The 18,856-nt window shown below is 36.2% G+C and overlaps 3 protein-coding genes across 3 annotated transcripts; 1 reads left to right on the forward strand and 2 right to left on the reverse strand.

The window, feature by feature from the left end:
- Nucleotides 1–2,175: 2,175 nt before the first annotated feature.
- Nucleotides 2,176–7,583, forward strand: LOC119989312 (UDP-arabinose 4-epimerase 1-like). Its single transcript, XM_038834748.1, has 11 exons — nucleotides 2,176–2,381; nucleotides 3,209–3,375; nucleotides 3,778–3,902; nucleotides 4,626–4,739; nucleotides 4,826–4,933; nucleotides 5,038–5,129; nucleotides 5,333–5,474; nucleotides 5,598–5,692; nucleotides 6,034–6,163; nucleotides 6,793–6,937; nucleotides 7,045–7,583. Exons 2-11 carry the CDS (start codon nucleotides 3,315–3,317, stop codon nucleotides 7,284–7,286), a joined length of 1,254 nt encoding a protein of 417 aa, XP_038690676.1. The 5' UTR covers nucleotides 2,176–2,381; nucleotides 3,209–3,314; the 3' UTR covers nucleotides 7,287–7,583.
- Nucleotides 7,584–7,759: 176 nt separating this feature from the next.
- LOC119989313 (coatomer subunit epsilon-1-like) lies at nucleotides 7,760–11,522 on the reverse strand. Its single transcript, XM_038834749.1, has 7 exons — nucleotides 11,361–11,522; nucleotides 11,180–11,269; nucleotides 10,501–10,661; nucleotides 9,397–9,532; nucleotides 9,131–9,286; nucleotides 8,760–8,836; nucleotides 7,760–8,143 (listed from the first exon to the last, which is right to left on the reverse strand). Exons 1-7 carry the CDS (start codon nucleotides 11,520–11,522, stop codon nucleotides 8,050–8,052), a joined length of 876 nt encoding a protein of 291 aa, XP_038690677.1. The 3' UTR covers nucleotides 7,760–8,049.
- Nucleotides 11,523–15,667: 4,145 nt separating this feature from the next.
- LOC119989054 (beta-amyrin 28-monooxygenase-like) lies at nucleotides 15,668–17,469 on the reverse strand. The gene is made up of 3 exons (XM_038834352.1): nucleotides 16,468–17,469; nucleotides 16,184–16,371; nucleotides 15,668–16,090 (listed from the first exon to the last, which is right to left on the reverse strand). Exons 1-3 carry the CDS (start codon nucleotides 17,438–17,440, stop codon nucleotides 15,797–15,799), a joined length of 1,455 nt encoding a protein of 484 aa, XP_038690280.1. The 5' UTR covers nucleotides 17,441–17,469; the 3' UTR covers nucleotides 15,668–15,796.
- Between the last annotated feature and the right edge of the window lie 1,387 nt (nucleotides 17,470–18,856).

Consider the following 18,856-nt stretch of genomic DNA (forward strand, 5'->3'; position numbering starts at 1 on the left):
CTTTCGAAAAGGGTAAGGTTCCTAACTTCTTGACTGACTGTTGCATACAGCCTCATATCCGATTAGAGACAACTGGCCCCATATGTACACCTTGTCATAGTATATATGTATGTATATGTATACATATAATCACACACACACACATATCTATGTAATCACGCTGGTGCAATGATTAAAATGGACACATTACACATATGATATGAGAGATGAGGTATCAAAATTAATGATGAAAATAAGTTCATTGAGTAAACAAATATTATATATATGTGTGTGTTAATATGGATCGAAATTTTTTTTTTTAAATATGATTGGGAAATTTATTTCTCATTAGAATTGAACATTGACTTAACCTAATCGATTGTCAACCGAGTCACCGTTTGTTGGTAACTTAACCTAATCAATTGTCAATCGAGTCATCGCTTGTTGGTATGTGGAATTTTTGTTTGACTTACTAGTTGTGTATATAGAAAGGCACTTGCAATGGTAAATTGTTGTTAGACCAACAAAGATGTTGTTTTTTGTTGATGTGATTGTATTAGAAAATGTGTTTTGCTGATATGGTTGTATTGAGAGACGTGTTTTGCTGATGTGACTGTATTGAGATTGTGTGTTTTGGTGTAATTTTGTTGAAGATAATATGGAGGCATGGAATGTCGTTGGTTTCCATGTTGGGTGAGAAGGGATAATGTATAGAAATTTGTGTTCTGTTGATGTGATTATATTGGGAGATGTGTTTTACTGATGTGGTTGTATCGAGAGATGTGGTTGGCTTGAATTTTTGTATAATAAAGATAGAACCGGACCAACATTTTTGTTGATCGAGCAAATTGGGCGCCGTTGTAGTTGCCCTACGATCATGTGTGCCAAGTGGGGAAGGGGTGCATGCATATATAGTCGGCAATATTTAAGTTATTGCATTTATTAATTACTTTTTTCTGACATATCAGTTACAAAGGCGTTCCACTGTTTCAACTCCCATACCATAACCACACACATTTTAAGAAAATTAAAATCTAAGAAATTTGAACTGAAGCCTTGGTGGCATGGAGTGGTAAGTAGTTAATGGAGCTAGCGGGTCGTGACTGTGAATGGAGCCCCGAACTGGGGACAATGCATTCTTTGTTGTGTTTGTCGTTGAGACTTTAAACAATGCGAAATTAATTTAAAGGAGGGGCTGCATGGCAAGTGTCCCATTGGAGCAGTTACTTTTCCCTCTGGGTGGGGGACACCACACCAGATTTTGACATTTCTTTTTGTTCACTACTTGTTTTTTCAAACTCTCTTTTCTCTCTTTTTGGGACATTTTTGTCTAAAAGAAAAAGTTTGAAAAAGACTTAACAGTTAATTAAGTCACTTAACAGCTACTTTTTTTAAGTCTAAAATTGATTTAACTCATTTTTTATTAATAATTGTCCTCTTGGATGTTCTTAGATTTACAAATGACTGTCTCGTAATTGTGCAAACTCCTCCATGTATGTATTGTGCTTGAAAGCGATAGGTGTCAATGAGACCTTTCTTCTTCTTTTTTAAACTCGAAACAATGGATATTGTGGATTGAATAGTAATCACACTCGCATAAGAATATACGGACAACCAAAACTTCAGATTTTGGTCCAAACTAGGTGTTGCATATTCTCCAAATTCAATTGGAGGTTCAAGTTGAGAGAAGTCTTCCTAATGAAAATGATCGTTTACATATTTTCCAAATTCATTCATTGCCGTGCGTAGGGCGGGGTATCAACCTAGTTGATTTGTATAAGAGATAATGAACTTAAATTGAGGTGTTTTTAGTAAATTTAGAAGTATGATTAAAGTTTACCTAGAAGATTGGGAGTCGAGGTGGCCATATGGCAGCTTGTAATTCGTTTGCTCAAAGCCGCATGTTTTCTCCAGTTGTATACATAGGGTCAAATAATTAATATGATTGAAATTTGAAAATCAAATTAATTTGATTTAAAAACACATCATTTGGAAAAATAATAAATAATATCTTCTAAAAAAAGAAAAATAATAAATAATAGTAAATGCAGTGCAAAGAGCCAAAGACACCTACCCCCTCAGTTTATTTCACTATAAAAATTAAAAATAGTAATAAATTAAATTTAAAAAAAAATTAAAAAAGGAAGTCCAAATATTTTCCTATTCAAACTTGGACCGACGACAACACCACCAACATGGAAGCACAGAATTCGTCGCCTATTGGAACTCTCATACTCTCCTCCTCTCTGTCTCTCTCTCGTTCGTGTTCACGAGGAGACGTATTCTCTCATCAAGACCTGGTCGTCCCTTTCCCTCTCATACACAATTCTCTCAAATTTCCATCTCCCCTTTCTCTCTCTTACGTTTTCGATCATCGTGGGTTCTACTCAAGATTAATCTCGGTAGATGCTCCCTTTGCGTACTGTGTTGTTTTTTGGATGCATGTGCATTGAATACCTTTAAATTTCAGGGATTTCGTTTCCTTTTTTCATGTGATGTAATGTCGGTGATTTTTTTTGAGATCTTCTGGCTTCTTTGAAATATTAGTATGTGTATATATTGTCTTAAATTTTCGCAGTGTTTGGAGTCCGTTTATTGCTGTTTTTGTAGTTTCAGGCGGTGTTTTTGTTGACCCAGCTTATGTTTTCTCCGCCTCTCTGTTTGGGGTTTGTTTGTTTCATTGTTAAAAGTTTAATTTTTTATAAATCTTCTGCAAAGATATGGCTTCATCTGGATTCAATTCAGAATATTTTTTATGTTATAACAGATGGGTTCTATTCCGTTTTTTGTGATGGATCTCGGATTTTGGAATTTGTTTTCCTCTGCCGCTATCATCCTTAATTGGGTTTGTTTATTCGCAGATGTTGATCATATGTTTGAATTCGATTTTTTTTTTGAATTCTGATTCTTCGGAATGTTTTTCTACTCCAGATATGCTCTGATAAATAAGTGGACTTGAATTTGTTTAATTTCCCTTTCTTCTTTTATTATTTTTGCATGTTTGTTTAATGATTTCTCTGGATCTTTATATGGTGTCTGCCTCTGCGTTTTGGCTATTTCAGTAGTGAAGATTTTAATTCTCTATGAAATTAAAAACTTTTTTGCTATTTCTGTGAAATTCTATTACAGGGCCCGGCTAGCTTTTGACTTCTTGTTGTTGCCTTCATTTTTTGTTTGTTTGTGTGCTTCACTTGTGACTAACTGGTATATTTCCTGATTTCAATTGCAGTATTTTCTACCGACACCATAAACAAGAAGATATCTTCTTTGATCACTGCTACAAGGCATAGGATCTGATTTGAATACAGACTACTTATTAAGAAGGGATTTCCCAAATGTTAAATTTTGGCAGGGCCAGAACTCAAGCAAGGGGTACTAGAAATATGCCTTTCTCTGGTGAGTATTTATGTAAATAATTATACCTGATATGCACTGAGTTTATAGGCTTTCCCGGTTACGTGAATTAGAATGTATCAATATTCTATTCTTTGGAAGATGAAAGCATGGATTTTGGTACCTTTGGCATCCTTGTGAAAACGAGAGTGGAATCTACAATATCTGCCTGCTCAGATGCTTGGAACTTTTACCAAAACATATTCTTTTAATTCAGAATTCTGATATTCTATATGTCATTCAATTTGATTGACCGAAAGATGTTTATGGTAGTTACTGGAAAATTGTGAAGCTGTTGTACTTTGATATGACCATTCCACTTGGTCCTTTTGGCTTCACAGGGGATTTTCACTTTTTAAGTGTAGCTCTTTTTGGTTTATTTAAGCCTTTATAACCTTGTTGCAGGCATGGATTATGCAGACCCGAAAAGGAAGGGTAATTTTGTAGGGAAGGTCCTTTTGGCTGCTGCTTTGACAGCCTTATGCATTATTGTGCTGAAGCAATCCCCAACCTTTAATAGCCCTAGCCCGGTAACTTCTTTATCCCATTTAGGTCTCCTTACTTTGAGTTTGACTACTTATGCTACAATGACTGTTGGTATATGAAATAGAATCAATTCTTATAATTAGAAACCATGTTAAATTTCTCTTTTTAGTTTGAAGTTGAAGAATAAGATCTTGAATTAAAGGTAGGAGACTGTATGTGTTTTCAATATTAGCATTTTCTTTCATGTCTTAGGAAACTGGTGGCTGCCACTAGTTTGGACCATATAATGTTCATTTTATGCATAGATGCACAAGGAAATATGCTAATTTAGTTGGATTGTAGGACTTTATCACAACCAGACAGTCAATATCTCTATTATTTACAAAATTTTGATCGGCTAGTACAAACATCGGTGTGATATTGTGTCCAGATTTCAGGCAGCATTCTGCTATAAAATTTGATTATTCTGTCAAAATATTATTTCCATATTCTCGAGTAATTAGTGATTGAAGAGCAAATGCAAATACCATATTGAATGAGTGATAACATGACAGCTGGAATGTTGGTTCATTCACAAGGCCAGTGGATTCCAGATGTATCTTATTCCTGTCCAAGTGATTAAACTTGAGAAACAGTGACTCAGATTGGATTTTTTTTAAAGTTTTTCTGTTGGATTTTCTATGCCGGGTCGAAATGTTCTTTCCTTTTTTATAATTCCTGGCAGTCACAGATATTTTTTTTCCATTTCTTGATTTATTTTGTTCCAGTTTTCTATCCGTGAAACGGGTGTAACTCATGTCCTAGTGACGGGCGGTGCTGGCTATATTGGTTCACATGCTGCTTTACGGCTTCTTAAGGAATCATATCGTGTAACCATAGTGGTATGTCTCCTCAAGGCTTCAAGTTTCTGAATTATGTATATTGATGTTTGATGGCATTATTCATTATCGATCTCTTATGAGAACAGGACAACCTTTCGAGGGGAAATATAGGTGCCGTCAGGGTTCTACAAGAATTATTTCCAGAACCTGGGAGGCTCCAGTTTATATGTGCTGACCTGGGGGATGCAAAAGCTGTATCCTTACTATTCTCATTATATCATTCGGTATTGATTCAAGAGGTTTAAAGTCATATACAGTTTAAATTGGATGCATATTTGCTTTCTTAACTGTGGTTCAGGTTAACAAAATATTCTCAGAAAACGCATTTGATGCTGTGATGCATTTTGCAGCAGTTGCTTATGTTGGCGAAAGTACGCTTGATCCTCTTAAGTAAGTATTGCTTACAATCTATAGTGGCCATGTAAAGTGTCATAAAACTTGTGGTGGACAATCAATCTCACTTTCACTTGACATGAATTTTGAGACAAAGTCTGCAAACCAGTGTCCCAAATTGTCTTGTCGAAAATTTTTGCAACCTAATGTCTTAGTAGTAAATGCCCTTTTTAATAATAATTCTGGCTTGTAATGCACAGGTATTATCACAATATTACATCAAATACCCTGGTAGTGCTAGAATCAATGGCTGCTCATGGTGTGAAGACTCTGATTTATTCCAGTACATGTGCAACATATGGCGAGCCTGAGAAGATGCCCATTACTGAAGAAACTCCGCAGGTAAATTACTAACTATTATACGTATTGACTTATTATAAAATAAAAAGTTGGTATGCAACAATTTGTTTTGATGCATATGAATTTATTTTCCACTGATTTATCTCTGGTATGGCTCAAACTCAGAACCCAATCAATCCCTATGGGAAAGCTAAGAAGATGGCAGAAGATATCATCCTGGATTTTTCTAAGAATTCAGACATGGCAGTTATGATTTTAAGGTTGGTGGTACTATGTGCAGTAATATAGAATTCTCATTATTTTGCATATGTCTTCTTTCACTTCATTATTGTTGGAATTTGGGAATTATACGACTTGGTTTACGAGGCATGCTGTCCTTTGGTATTTCCTTTAAGATCCCTGAATTCACTCTAGATGTTCATGGTTCAAAAAAAATGGTGTATTCTGGCATTACCTTCACATTGGTTCCATTTAGTTTATAAATCATTTGAAGAGGCCTTGGAGATTTATTTTAGCACTCCCATTTCTTTTGTCACTCGATTGATTAATAATAGGATACTTCTGCTATGAATTAATTTTGAGTTTTGTGAATAACTTGCAGATATTTCAATGTAATTGGATCAGATCCAGAGGGCAGACTAGGAGAAGCTCCGAGACCTGAACTTCGTGAGCATGGTCGAATTTCTGGTGCTTGTTTTGATGCTGCTCGTGGTATTATGAATGGGTTGAAGGTGATCTCTCTTCCCTTGATTTTTCTTTTCAGATGTTGGTATATAGATTTGGCAATAATAGATTGGCCAGCCAAGTTCTTATATAGATAAACAGTACTCAAAACAACAGTTAGGAGCACCTGTTGATTACATATGCATTAAAAAATGAAAGTTGAGCATCTTGAGAGTAAGAGTAGAAGTGCAAACTTTAAACGCGGTCCTGACAATCCGAGTTTAGACCCAAATCGAATACCCAAAGGGCAAGCTTGTATGGTGTCATTCTCAGTTACCAAAAAGTAGAAAAAAAAAGAAGAAGAAGAAGAAGTGCAAACTTATCCGTGTTGTTTAGTTGCATTCTCAGTGGTGGTTTCTTGTTTGGAGTTTAAAACTGTTATTACCCTTTTTCTGGACTTGATTCATTGGCTTTGGCTTTTATTACTACTCTCTGTTTGGGTAGTCCGTAGTGGGATTGAGAATATCTAGAGAAGTTTCAGCTGAATGTATAAAACTATCATTTTTCAATTTCTATTGATAAATGTAATTATTAGGCTTGTCCAGATGAAGTTGTAGTGCAAGTGCTTGGTACACATAAATGCGTTTTATAATTCCTATGGGGTCTGTGCTAATTTAGACTTTTGGCATCGCTGCAGGTTAAAGGAACGGACTATAAAACCCCTGACGGCACTTGTGTCCGGGACTATATAGATGTTACTGATCTGGTTGATGCTCACGTGAAAGCTCTCCAGAAGGCAGTGCCTAGCAAAGTCGGAATCTACAATGTTGGTACTGGAAAAGGTAAATTGATCGGTAATCATCATACGGAAATTGTTCTCTGTTAATCATGGATGCACATGACTTGCCATATTATTGTTCTTAAATGTTGTATTGGTTATTGTTATCAGGTAGATCAGTAAAGGAGTTTGTGGAGGCATGTAAGAAGGCAACTGGAGTAGATATCAAAGTTGATTACTTGCCCCGACGGCCTGGTGACTATGCTGAAGTATACAGTGACCCGACTAAGATCTTGCGTGAGTTGAACTGGACAGCACAGTACACTGATCTTCAGAAGAGTTTGCAGGTAGCATGGAGATGGCAAAAGTCCCACCGCGACGGGTATGGATCCTCTCAAGTGATGTCTTCCTGAGAAGTTTAGTCACTACAGAAATTCAATGCAAACCCCTCGGCAGCACAGAGAATGCTGTACTTCTATCTCTATAGAAGAAGGTTTCGAACCGAGGTTAGTTTTTTTAACCCTTCTTACGAGTAAGGGTTAGTTGTAGGGAGTGGCCAATTCATTATATGTAATTGATAGATTATAGCTTAATAATATATATTGCCCAGGCGCAGGTATAGCCTTTATCGAGTCATACAGTATAATGGGGCAAATATGAATTCAATTGGCTGTTTCCATGTTGAGTGCAAATGAGGTTACGGCCACAAATCTTGGAATTGAAATTTTCTATTTCACAAACCATACAAAAGAAGTGTTAAAATTTTTCTACAAAATGTCAAAACCCATATCCTGGTTAAAAACGACTGTCAACGATCCCTCCCACGGTAAAACTCACACTTTTCAATGAAACCATTCCTCAGTATTAAAGCCTAATGAGAAAATAATGAATAGGAAGCATGCAGCATTACGCTTACAATTCAGGAGTACATGTTTAAAATATATTTAACACAAAAGCCATAAGAAAAGAAGATTCTTAAACAATCAATATATGAAAATTACTTGTATCAAGCTTTGAGACCCAAAATATATCCCAACACCCAAGACAAATGCAAATATTCTCAATATAATTTTGTGTTTCTCCCGTAAATTACAGAAGCCAAAATGTAATCAAGGTGGCAGTGTAACACTTCAGGACTACCAAGCACTTTTCATCATGTTGTCTAAATCTCAGTTTTCAAGCAACTGCTTGCATTGCTCTCTCAAAGCTTTCTTCTGCTGACAATGTACGTTTCACAAGTATGTGATCGGGATGAGAAAGTTTCAATTGGCTGCAAAACAATGTCAATAACAAATATGATTTCATCATTAAAGAGCAAGATAAGAGAGCTTTGATGGACTTGAAAATCCTGGAAATCTAAACAAACTTTAGGTATTAATCTCATAAGATGGCTAGCAGATTTGAGAGCACCAAGAACATTGCTACCCATAAAAACATAGAGCAAATTGCTTTCCCAGGTGATCACGCACAACTTGTGATGAATTATTTTTAAATGTTAGAAAGCAACAGGGTGGCATGTAAATAACCACCTTCCAAAATAGGGATACTATTTCTATTTTGTCATTTACATGAAAAAATAGGTTGACTAGCAAAACACAACACCACTAAAAACAAAGACCACCAAGCAAAAGAAGCCTCCCTTGTCACTGCTGTTTTGGTTCATCATAAAGAGTCAAAGCAAGGGCACAAACCTCCCACCATCACTGGGGGTTGTAGAGTGGGTAGCTGTACATGGCCTTCCCCGCATAACGGAGATGCCTTTTCTCATGATGTAAGCCAGTATTCTCTAACAATAAAGAAAGTTCACCTTTATGCATACTTTCATCCATTTCAAATTGTATATTCAAGAATTGAGGAGATAATAGAATAACTAAAGAGACATTTACCTGAGATAACGTGAAGGTTTACCAAGGTGAAGACTGCATACAACAAGATTGGCTACAGTTTCTGGATCTTTGGCATCCTGGATCAGTTACCAAAAAATACCATGTCAACCCATTCCCAGAATCTAGGAGCTATACATTATTGTCAAGCAATTAAGGTTCAATAGACGATTTCAAGAAGAAAAGATACACAAGAATATTTGAAACAATTCACTATAAGTCTATAACTCCAGTTCACTTTTCAATTTTTTACCACAAAAATCACCAATTACTGAAACAGACACATATGGTGAAGTTACACAATGCAGTGAAGTAATCATTCTTCTTCACAGAATGACATCAAGTAGTATGAGATCAACAGAAACAAAACTTGCCTTGTTTAGAGCTTCAAGCAACAAAGTTTCAGCCTCATCAAAGTTTCCCATGTGCATACAGCAAACTGCCTTCCCATTCAGGATCAGCCCTGTGATTATACTTTTCTCAGAAAAATCTTGGAAGATAAGATATGCTTCCTGTATCTTGGAACCTCCCTGTTTCAAAAGGCAAAATATGATTACAACTTGTTTTCAGTTTCGTTTCTTTTTCTATAACTTCCCCTTCTTTTTTTTAAAGAAAGAGAGCTGGGAAAAAATGTGCACACCACTGCCAAATTCACCCATGCATTTGCGAGCTGAGTAAGAGTGTGGTCCTCGTCAATTTGTTGCATAAGCCGCAACTGCTTTTCCGCAAAATCTGATCTATACATTTTTATGTATATTTGGACATTTAATGCATGCCTGCAAAAAGAAGGATAGGATGCCATGCTTAACAAACTGATAAACCATAACAACAGCTCAAATTTTTTCCTAGAGAGCATAAAAAATAAAAGGTTGAAAAATAAGCTAAGTTATCAAAGATTATTTAACGCAAGAAGTTTTGTTTTTCTTTTTTAATTTGTTCTTTTTAATCGTCAAGGAATCCTTTGTGGTGAAGGTTTCCCTTCTAGTTAGATTTTTTTGTTCTAGGGTTCGTGAATTGGGGCTGATTTGGGGGTTAAGGTCTGATTTTGCTCAATCCTAGTTTAAATCTACATCATTTAAATCTACATCAGTAGTTTAAAAACTACATCATTATTTTGTAGAATCGAAGTTCCATGATGACAAAGAAGTACACAGGATGCAGATCCAATTGCTTATCAACTTTAAGATCCGAGACAATGAAATAATTTCCAAAAATTTGATAGCTCTTCTTTACAAAGTACAACACCCATCGTGCCTCTAGCTGAAAATCTTATTTACACAAGTTAACCCACGGTCCATATCTCACCCAGAACCCACAGATTCACACGAAAATAAGAATTTATGCTACCCACAAAATATTGTCATACTGTTTTAAATACCTAACTATCTGACATGTTTTCAAAATCCACTTATTTGGTTAGATCTCTTGGTTGGATGGAGCAAGATTGTTTACTGCCCTCAGTTGGCTAGAGTTGGCTGGAGGTAGTTATTTTGTCTGGGGCATGTTAAGACTCAGATCATCATATTGCCCTTCCAGATGTTGCAATGGTATGGGTCGCTAGTTGATCATCTATAGCTACTTATGATAACTAAAATACCCAAGTAAATGAACCCCCAGAAGTTGGAAAAGTCATTGAAGATAACAAGGATCAAGCAGAGGAACAGATCAAAGACCAAAAACAGGAATATATTCCATTCGTGATTGCAACTGGCAAGATGTGCTGAAGAAGTCATGTCCAACTTACAGTTCCATGTTCCCCGCATGAACCACAGTATTGGTGTGTTTCAAAGCCTCATTATAGTCCTCTTCATGCATGAATATGGTCCCAGCAATCAGCCGCAAAATAGGGTTGCTCCCAATTGCGGAATCATTCAACCACTCCTTCAAGCTTGAAATTGTTGATTCCTGCAAAAAAAGTCCCTACATCTAATTAACAGTGTAAATTTTTTTTCACTCAGTTATACTTCCTATGGCTAACTAACTTCAACAGCTTCAAAGTTCAAACTCACAATCAATTTACCCATATTAAGTTTTTCCAGAAACAAAACATAACAGAAAGCTGATTCTTCAATAGAGTCTAGGTAGGTTGTGCAATTGTGTTTGAGAGGGGAGCTTCGGATTTATTTCAAACAGCAAGATCGATGCACTTTACAAACTAATCTTTCGAAACCGCAAAACATATGTGAAAATTTCCTTTCATAACAGAACGTAAAACCAGTAACAAATTTGTTGGGCTACAAAAAACCAAAGGAACTTCGTATTTGAGAACTGAAGGAGTTTCAATTCCAAGGACTTAATTTATCATACATCAAATTCACTCACAAATCAAACGATCAAATCGCAATCAGATCTCAATATCCCAGAGATAAAACAATGCGCGTCCAAATTATTCTTTTAACAATCTAAATAAATAAACCACAAACCCTATTATCAGGACTGGAGAGATAGAGAGCAAAAAATTTCACGGCTTGGAGGGGCGTAGCAGCGGAGGAGTCGATCTCATTGATCACAAGCTGATAACACATAAACAAACACCTCTATAAGCAAGTGAAACGTTATTAAGAAAACGCAGAAGGGAATTCTCTAAGAGAGGGAAAATAAGACCTGGTAGCTGCCGAGGGCAATGTAAGAGCGGTAGACAAGGCAATCGCGCTCAACGGCGTCCTCCGGGGAGAGGTTGGGGAGGTCGCTGTTGTTGATCGCTGCTTGGTAAGCACCCAAGTAGAAGTTGTTTCGCAGATTGAAGAGCTGGTCTGGAGCTGCCATTTCTCTCGATGGGATCGTCGATGATTCGTTTGGTAGATCTGGAGAAGAAGAAGAAGAGGAGAAGCGTGCGTTCTGGATGGAAATCGTAACCGGGCGGTTTAATTGGAGTTATTGGGTTGGACTGGATCTTAGTTGGGCTCAATTAACCGTTAAGTTTTACTTTTTAATGGATAAGGCCCATAGTGTTGGGCCCATTAAGTGTGCACACTTTTCTTATATTTATGTAAACTAAAAAAATTTAAAAAGTAATGTAAATGATAAGTTAAGCAAGAGTCCACCGAGTGGCTATAATGATATTACTCCTAGTGAGAATCAAACTCAAGACCTCACAAGTTCATACATGTTGGCCCCAAGAAAGATTCACCAACTATGTTATCACTCGAGTTAGGATTGTTAAAAATTACCCGAATAACGGAATTGAATGGTTAACCGATCGAATAGTCGGTTATTTCCAAAAAAAAAAAAATTTAGTGAGAACCGATCAAATAACCAAAATAAGTGTATAACTAATTGATCGGTTGATTAAATTTCTATAAAAAACTTGAAAAAATCTCTGACCGTTTACACCTCCAACTCAAGTGATTTAACACTACTTTAACTTCTCTCTTTTTTCCCCCTTTTTCACGAAGTAACAATATGTCATGTTAGATCTCAAACCACGTGTACTCCTTGCATCAATACTTTTCTCCAATATTATATTGAACCCACACAATTGTGTTTTTTTGTGCAGTCTCATTTAACGGTACTTGAGCCCAAAAAATATATTTATTGATTGAGAGATACTTTTGAGTTTTTCTTATAAATCACATCGCTTGGTGTTCTCCAAGTGATATGAGATTATAAGTCTATAAAAAATTGAAACAAACATATAGAGACAAGACCGTCTTCAGCATTTTGGAGGCCCTAGACAAGTTAAGAAAATGAGGCTCTTATCCCCTAAATATATTTTTTTTATAAATCTGAAATTCAACATATTTAATAAATCCAAAATGTAATATAATTAGTTATTGAATACACATAAATTATCACCAATATCTAATAAATTAAGCAACTCAAACTTATAAATTTATTACATCAAATGAAACCAAATAACGCTAAACTAAATCTAAGAAGAAAAGGTTGACACTCTTCTAGCCTTTTGGTGTGCAAAATTGTCAATTAAATCGTTGTGATCAAGTTTAGCTGTCATTTTTTTCTCAATAGATAATATGGCCAAACAGTTCAATCTATCTTCTCAATAAGACGAGTAGACAACAAACAACGGAACATGTTCTCTTACTCTTTGGTTTTTACTGGTGTTTTTTCAATTCTTTAATTCTTATTTTACAATTATGACCTGTACTTGTACAGTTCGGATTTGATTTGCTACTCTGCTAGTGGGTTACACGGCAATCAAAGTTCTAGGTCAATGAATTACACTTTTTAATTTTTATATATGTGATGATGTGTCATTTTATATTTGGGTTAATGGGCTTTTTTTCTTAAATAACAATATATTAGGACATTTTTTCTTATATCAATTGGCAAGTACACTGTACACACCTAAAAAAATATACAACTTAATAAAAAGTGAGGCCCCTCTCATGAGAGATCCTAGGCAACTACCTGGTCGGCCTCCCCAATGAACCAGCACTGGCACTGATAGAGGATACTAGCGACGTGGGATTATATGTCGGGTTAATTATACTTTACAGCACCGAAAGATAGGACTTATTACGAATTAGTCACCGAAATAAATTTTATTACAAAGTCGTCATCTAATGTTTCAAAATGAGACAAAATGATCACCCAGGCAGATTTGAGATAGTTTCGATCAGGAGTCTCGCTGATGTGGCATATAGTCAATAATTATTGGTCAATATCTGCTTATGTAGATGCTTATTTGGCGTCCAGCTCAACCAATGCTTATGTGTCAATATATAATATTTTTTAAAAATTATGTGGCAATAAATAATATTTTTTTCACAAAATAAAAAAAAAAAAAAAAACTGATGAACCCTAATCAAGGAAGTCAGCCTCGATTACAGTCTCTTTGGAGCAATTCGAGACAAGGGTGGCCGCTGATGAAAACAAAAGACACGAAAAGGTGGGCGAGGTTGTTGGAGAAGGAGAAATAGCCGTCGAACTTAACGAGCTCAGTTGTTGTAGAGGCGGCACACCGTAGTGCTGTTGGTGCTGTGACAAAGCGTAAGACATGCTAGCAGGCAATTCGATAGGAGACAGTGGATATCGGAGATACATTCTGGCACATCTGGGCCTTCACAGAATGGACAAAGATTCCGTTTGATGCGTTTGATTTTCATCTCTCATTATCCCCAAATCTCAAACTTTCCATTTTTCTTTTAGAACTGGTCAATTAGAAAGACAAATGAAAATGTCTCTTATTGTCCCCAAATCTCAATTTAGAATTGGTCAATTTGGAGTTTGCAAGAAGATGTCGAGCCCTCTCTTTGAGGAATTGAAAGACAATTATGTTCTGTGATTTTTCTCTTACTGCTATTATTTCTCTTTGTAATCAATTTGATCCAGATATAAATCGGATTCAAAATCTTCTGTAGTTCCTTTAATTGAGAGAAGAAATTTTTTAAAATGTTCTACTTGGCCGCGTGCGAGCTGGGCGGCGGCGTCGAATCCACTGCCATGTCCGCCGCCTACACCTTCAACCGATTCATTGTCCATGGTGAAAGAATCAAAGAAATGGATCAGTTTTTTTTAATTATTATATATTGCCACATCATTTTTTCAAAAATAGTTTATATTGCCACGTAAGCATTTGTTGGCCAATAATTATGGCTAAAATATATTTTATGTCCTTGAATTATCAAGGTTTTCACGATTCTATCCTTAAACTTTGAACTCAGTCATTTTTATCCTTAAACTTTCAATTTTTTCCCGTTTCTATCCTGAGTCAAATCTCGGGTGAGACTTTTGTCAGATTTTGCTGATGTGGCCTCTAGATTCCGATGACATTATGCCTAGCGTACTGACCATGTCAAAAATTTTAAAAAAATTAATAAACTTTTAACACCTGTCAAATTAAAATAAAAAACAAAACAAAAAATCTCCAATTTCTCTCTAGTTTGGAATTTTTGCTGTTCATATTCTTCATTTACTCCAACTTCGTAACTGCAATTTTATTAGTCAAACGGTGAAGAAGAATTTCATCTTTCGCAATGGCTCTCAATTCAAGCCTTCCATTTTCCGAACCCCTAGCAATGATAGAATCGAAACATATGAGGAGATGGCCCAATTCCTCGAAACACTCTCAGTACCTCTACCAACAAAGAAGATGGCTCTAAGTGAAGCGACTAGTGTCAGCTAGGGAGTGAAAACGGCATCGTGGAAGATGAACCTGTTCAATGATTTTGAAATTGGGATTCCGTGAGATATGGGTTTAGATTTTTGTTCTTTTTTTTTAATTTCATTTCATATTTGGCAATAAATTAATTAAAATTTTCAGTTCTTGACACATCAACATGCCATGTGTATTGTTTGCCAGAATTTGATGCCACGTCAACAAAATCCGACAGATATCTCGTTGGAGTTGTGACTCAGGACATAATCGATAAATTTTTTGATAGTTTAAGGATAGAAATGACTGAGTTCATAGTTTAAGGATAGAATCGAAAAAACTATGATAGTTCAAGGACATAAATGATATTTTAGCCCAATAATTATTGACCAAATGGCATATCAGTGGGACTCCTACCCGAAACTATTCCAAAATGTGCCCGGATGATCCTTTTGTCTCATTTTGAAATATTGGATGACGATTTTGTAACAAAAGTTCTTTCGAATTTCGATGACTAATTCTTTACGAGTCCTATCTTTTAATATTGTAAAGTATAATATAGATAAAACAAAAATATAGAGGGCACACTTTTCCAAGAAGAACAAAGAAGATATTGTTTTATAGTCCGTAGTCAATCTTGAAACCAAGAAGAACAAAGAAGATATTTTTTTATAGTCAGTGGTCAATATCGAAACCACGAAGAACAAATAAGATATGGTCTTATAGTCAGTAGTCAATCTTGACGATCATTTTTAATTTGACTAGCCTGGTCATGACTGGTGTGCACTGTGTGGTCTTGATTTTGTCATTTTGACTTGGTCATTTCAAAATTAATTGTAGGTTCAGATCAAAGTACAGAAACAAGAAACCAACAGATTTTATTGATCCGAACCATTTTCACATTCACTTGGGAGCAGTAATTCTGCAAATCTACATCCAAGGATTTGCTACAAATCCTTAGCAAACACACATAAAAACCAGATTAATTGGCTGAGTGAAGGCGGATTGGGACGCCAAGTTCAGGAGCTGGTGCCATGTCTCCAATAACTTTCTCATCTGGACATAAAAGATCCCACTTGAACTTTGTCACAACATTGTGTAGGAAAGTAAGAACTACAACCCTTGCATACTCTTTTCCAGGGCACATTCTCGGACCTCCACCGAAAGGATTAAATGTGTATGGTGTGCTTCCATCTTCAAACCTTGAAGGATCAAACTTTTCTGGGTTTGGAAAGTAGTCTGGGTTCTTGTTTGTTGAACTCACTGTCCAATAAAGCTGCATAAAAGAGAACCCAAAATTCAAAATCAATTCATTGATTGTTAAGAATTGAGAAATGTCCAATCTTTTTTGCAGTTCTGATGAACATACCTTCCACCCTTTTGGGATGGTGTAACCTGCATATGTCAAGTCAGTCATGGCTTCTCTAAACATTCCTTGCAGAGGTGCTCTGAGTCTCATGGTTTCGCTCACTACGTTCCATGTGTATTTCATCTTCTGTATGTGATCCCAATCAAGTACCCCATTAAATCCTTCTGAGGATTTGATCTCCATTTGCTCTGCTCAAAATGGTCAAATTTTCAATCAGCAAAAGCACAAAATATGATTTGTTTTTTCATAGTTGTAAGATTCTAAGCTATTATAGATTTAGGTACCTGCGAGTATCTTTTGGTAGACATCAGGTCTTTCTCCAATATATTTCATGGCAAAGGTGAGGGCTATGGCTGTAGTTCCATAACCAGCAGAGATCAAGCCCATGATTGCCTCAGCAATATCAGCAGGGGCCTTGAACTTCCCCTCTTGTCCTGCTTTGATCATATAAGACAGTATGTCCTGCATCTGAACCCCACTTGCCATAGCATCTGATTTCTGCTTGATCACTTGTTGAATCTCACCACTAATCGCAACGGCCGCCTTTTTCGCACCGTAGAAAGCCATCCCCGGAATATTCCAAGCAATTGTGTGAATCCCATGAGAAAGCTCATCAAACTTGCCAACAAGTCTTTCTACAAGGTCTGGATCATTCACTCCCATGAACAATTGACAAGCCAAGGCTAAAGTGTAAGTCTTGACTAGTGAGTACACCTTCACTTCTTGTTTTCCTTCCCAGTGTGTGTTCAAGTGGTGCTTGGTGATCAAATCAATCTTGTCCAAGTACCTCATCACTGCTTCTGGTCTAAGAAACCCCATCGACCGCAACGCGCCTTGCTTGCCTGCCTCTTGAGGGGTTGGATTTGGAGGAGGTGGAGGAGCCTGTTGAGGCTTGTTGGAGTAGAAAATCTTTTGTGTAGAGTGTGGATGCCAGACTTTGACAAGCTTTTGCTCATTAGTGAACATGAACTTGTTGCCAGCAGGTCCACATAGCACAGCAGTGTTTTCTCCAAGTATGTTAGTCTTGAACACTTCATTGGAGTACTTTCCCATTCTTATCACAACAAATTTTGCAGGGTTGTGAAGGAATTGAACGGTTTCCCCTACCACAGGCCATCCTAGACTCCCTGGAGGTAGTTTTTTGGTTCCAAATACGCGTTTGAATAGGAAATAATTGGAGACAATGAAGATTGCCCCAAGCAGAAGGACTTTAGGTTCCAAGATTGAATCCACGGAAAGTGTTTGATAAAATGCCATACTGAATGTGTATAGCTCTGTGTTGTGCAACTCCAAATGAAAAGTTATATATAGTGTCCTGGCTTGGCATGGTACTCCACACCACATGAATAAAGAAACTCTTTCTTCCTTCGTGCCTCATTCATGATAGAACTATCAAAGTCAAAAATGGATCAAATTTTCAAAGACCTTATATATACAAGTCAGTTAATTTCATTTGGTGAGTGTGCGAAGAAATGTCGTCCACTCTACGTAGCACTCCAAGAGGAATTTATTTTATATGCAATCAACGAAGACTAACCAAAATTTTAAAAATATCTACTTGAATTCTTGAAGTGTTGATTTATTCTCCATTAAAATATTAAATGTCTGCCTACCAACTTTTTCCTTTGTTATACGTTATCATTCATCTTCCTATTGCATGACTTTTTAATGAGACTTTTATGTAATGGGAGTGAGGGACTAATTTCACATTCAATCAAGTAAGATTACATTATGCTTTGTCCAATGAGTGTTAGAAATTCTCAACCCAAACACATTGTAAATATTGTCTGTTTTAGACCATAGGCTCACACGGATTTGTTCTTCATGAACTGTCGTCATTGGTTTTTAGGCCCATAAAATGCGCATACAATGTGAGAGGAGGCGGGTTTTACTTATAAACCACTCGGCTAGGTTATGCCAGACCAATGCGAGATTTTTTATTTTAATACTTCCCGCACTCGTTGATTAAGTTATGCTAGACCCAACAAGTGAGCAGTTAGAAACTCGTCCGACTAGATCGAGATTTTGCTCCAATACCAATTATATACACACACAACACACTTGAACTTGTTCATACTTCAAATGAGGTTTATTATGAGTGTAATCAATTGATCTTCAAATCCCAACTATAATAAGATATTGCTTCTTAATTTGACTAGCTTAATTTTCTCTCAAGACTTTATTATAATATATATATATACACACAGAGATTACCCTTGAACTCGTTCAAAACAAGGTTTATTATGATTATGTAATCAATTGATCCTCAAATCCCAACTATAATAAGATATCGCAACTTAATTTGACTAGCTTAATTTTCCCTTAGAATTTATTGTATCAGCGAATCACGTGATTATTTTAATGGCATGCAAGTCTTACACACACAATATATATATACACGGAAAAATTCTCACATAATGGTTATGTTTTAATGGTATGAATGAATAAGAGGACAATTATACACGAACCAAGTATACAAATATACAGCGCACTTGAACAAGTTGTCAAAGCTATGACTTCAACTCCCTTGCAAGCAATTTTTCCAAATTGGCGTCAGCCATCATTTTTTAGCAAAGCCGCCTTAATAGTCTTTTTGATTTACTGTTTTTGTTTTTTTCCAAATAATTAAATTTCGAATAATATTTTAATTTGACTAGTTTTCATTTCATCATG

This window comes from Tripterygium wilfordii, chromosome 21 (genome assembly GCF_013401445.1).
Source record: "Tripterygium wilfordii isolate XIE 37 chromosome 21, ASM1340144v1, whole genome shotgun sequence".
NCBI lineage: Eukaryota > Viridiplantae > Streptophyta > Magnoliopsida > Celastrales > Celastraceae > Tripterygium > Tripterygium wilfordii.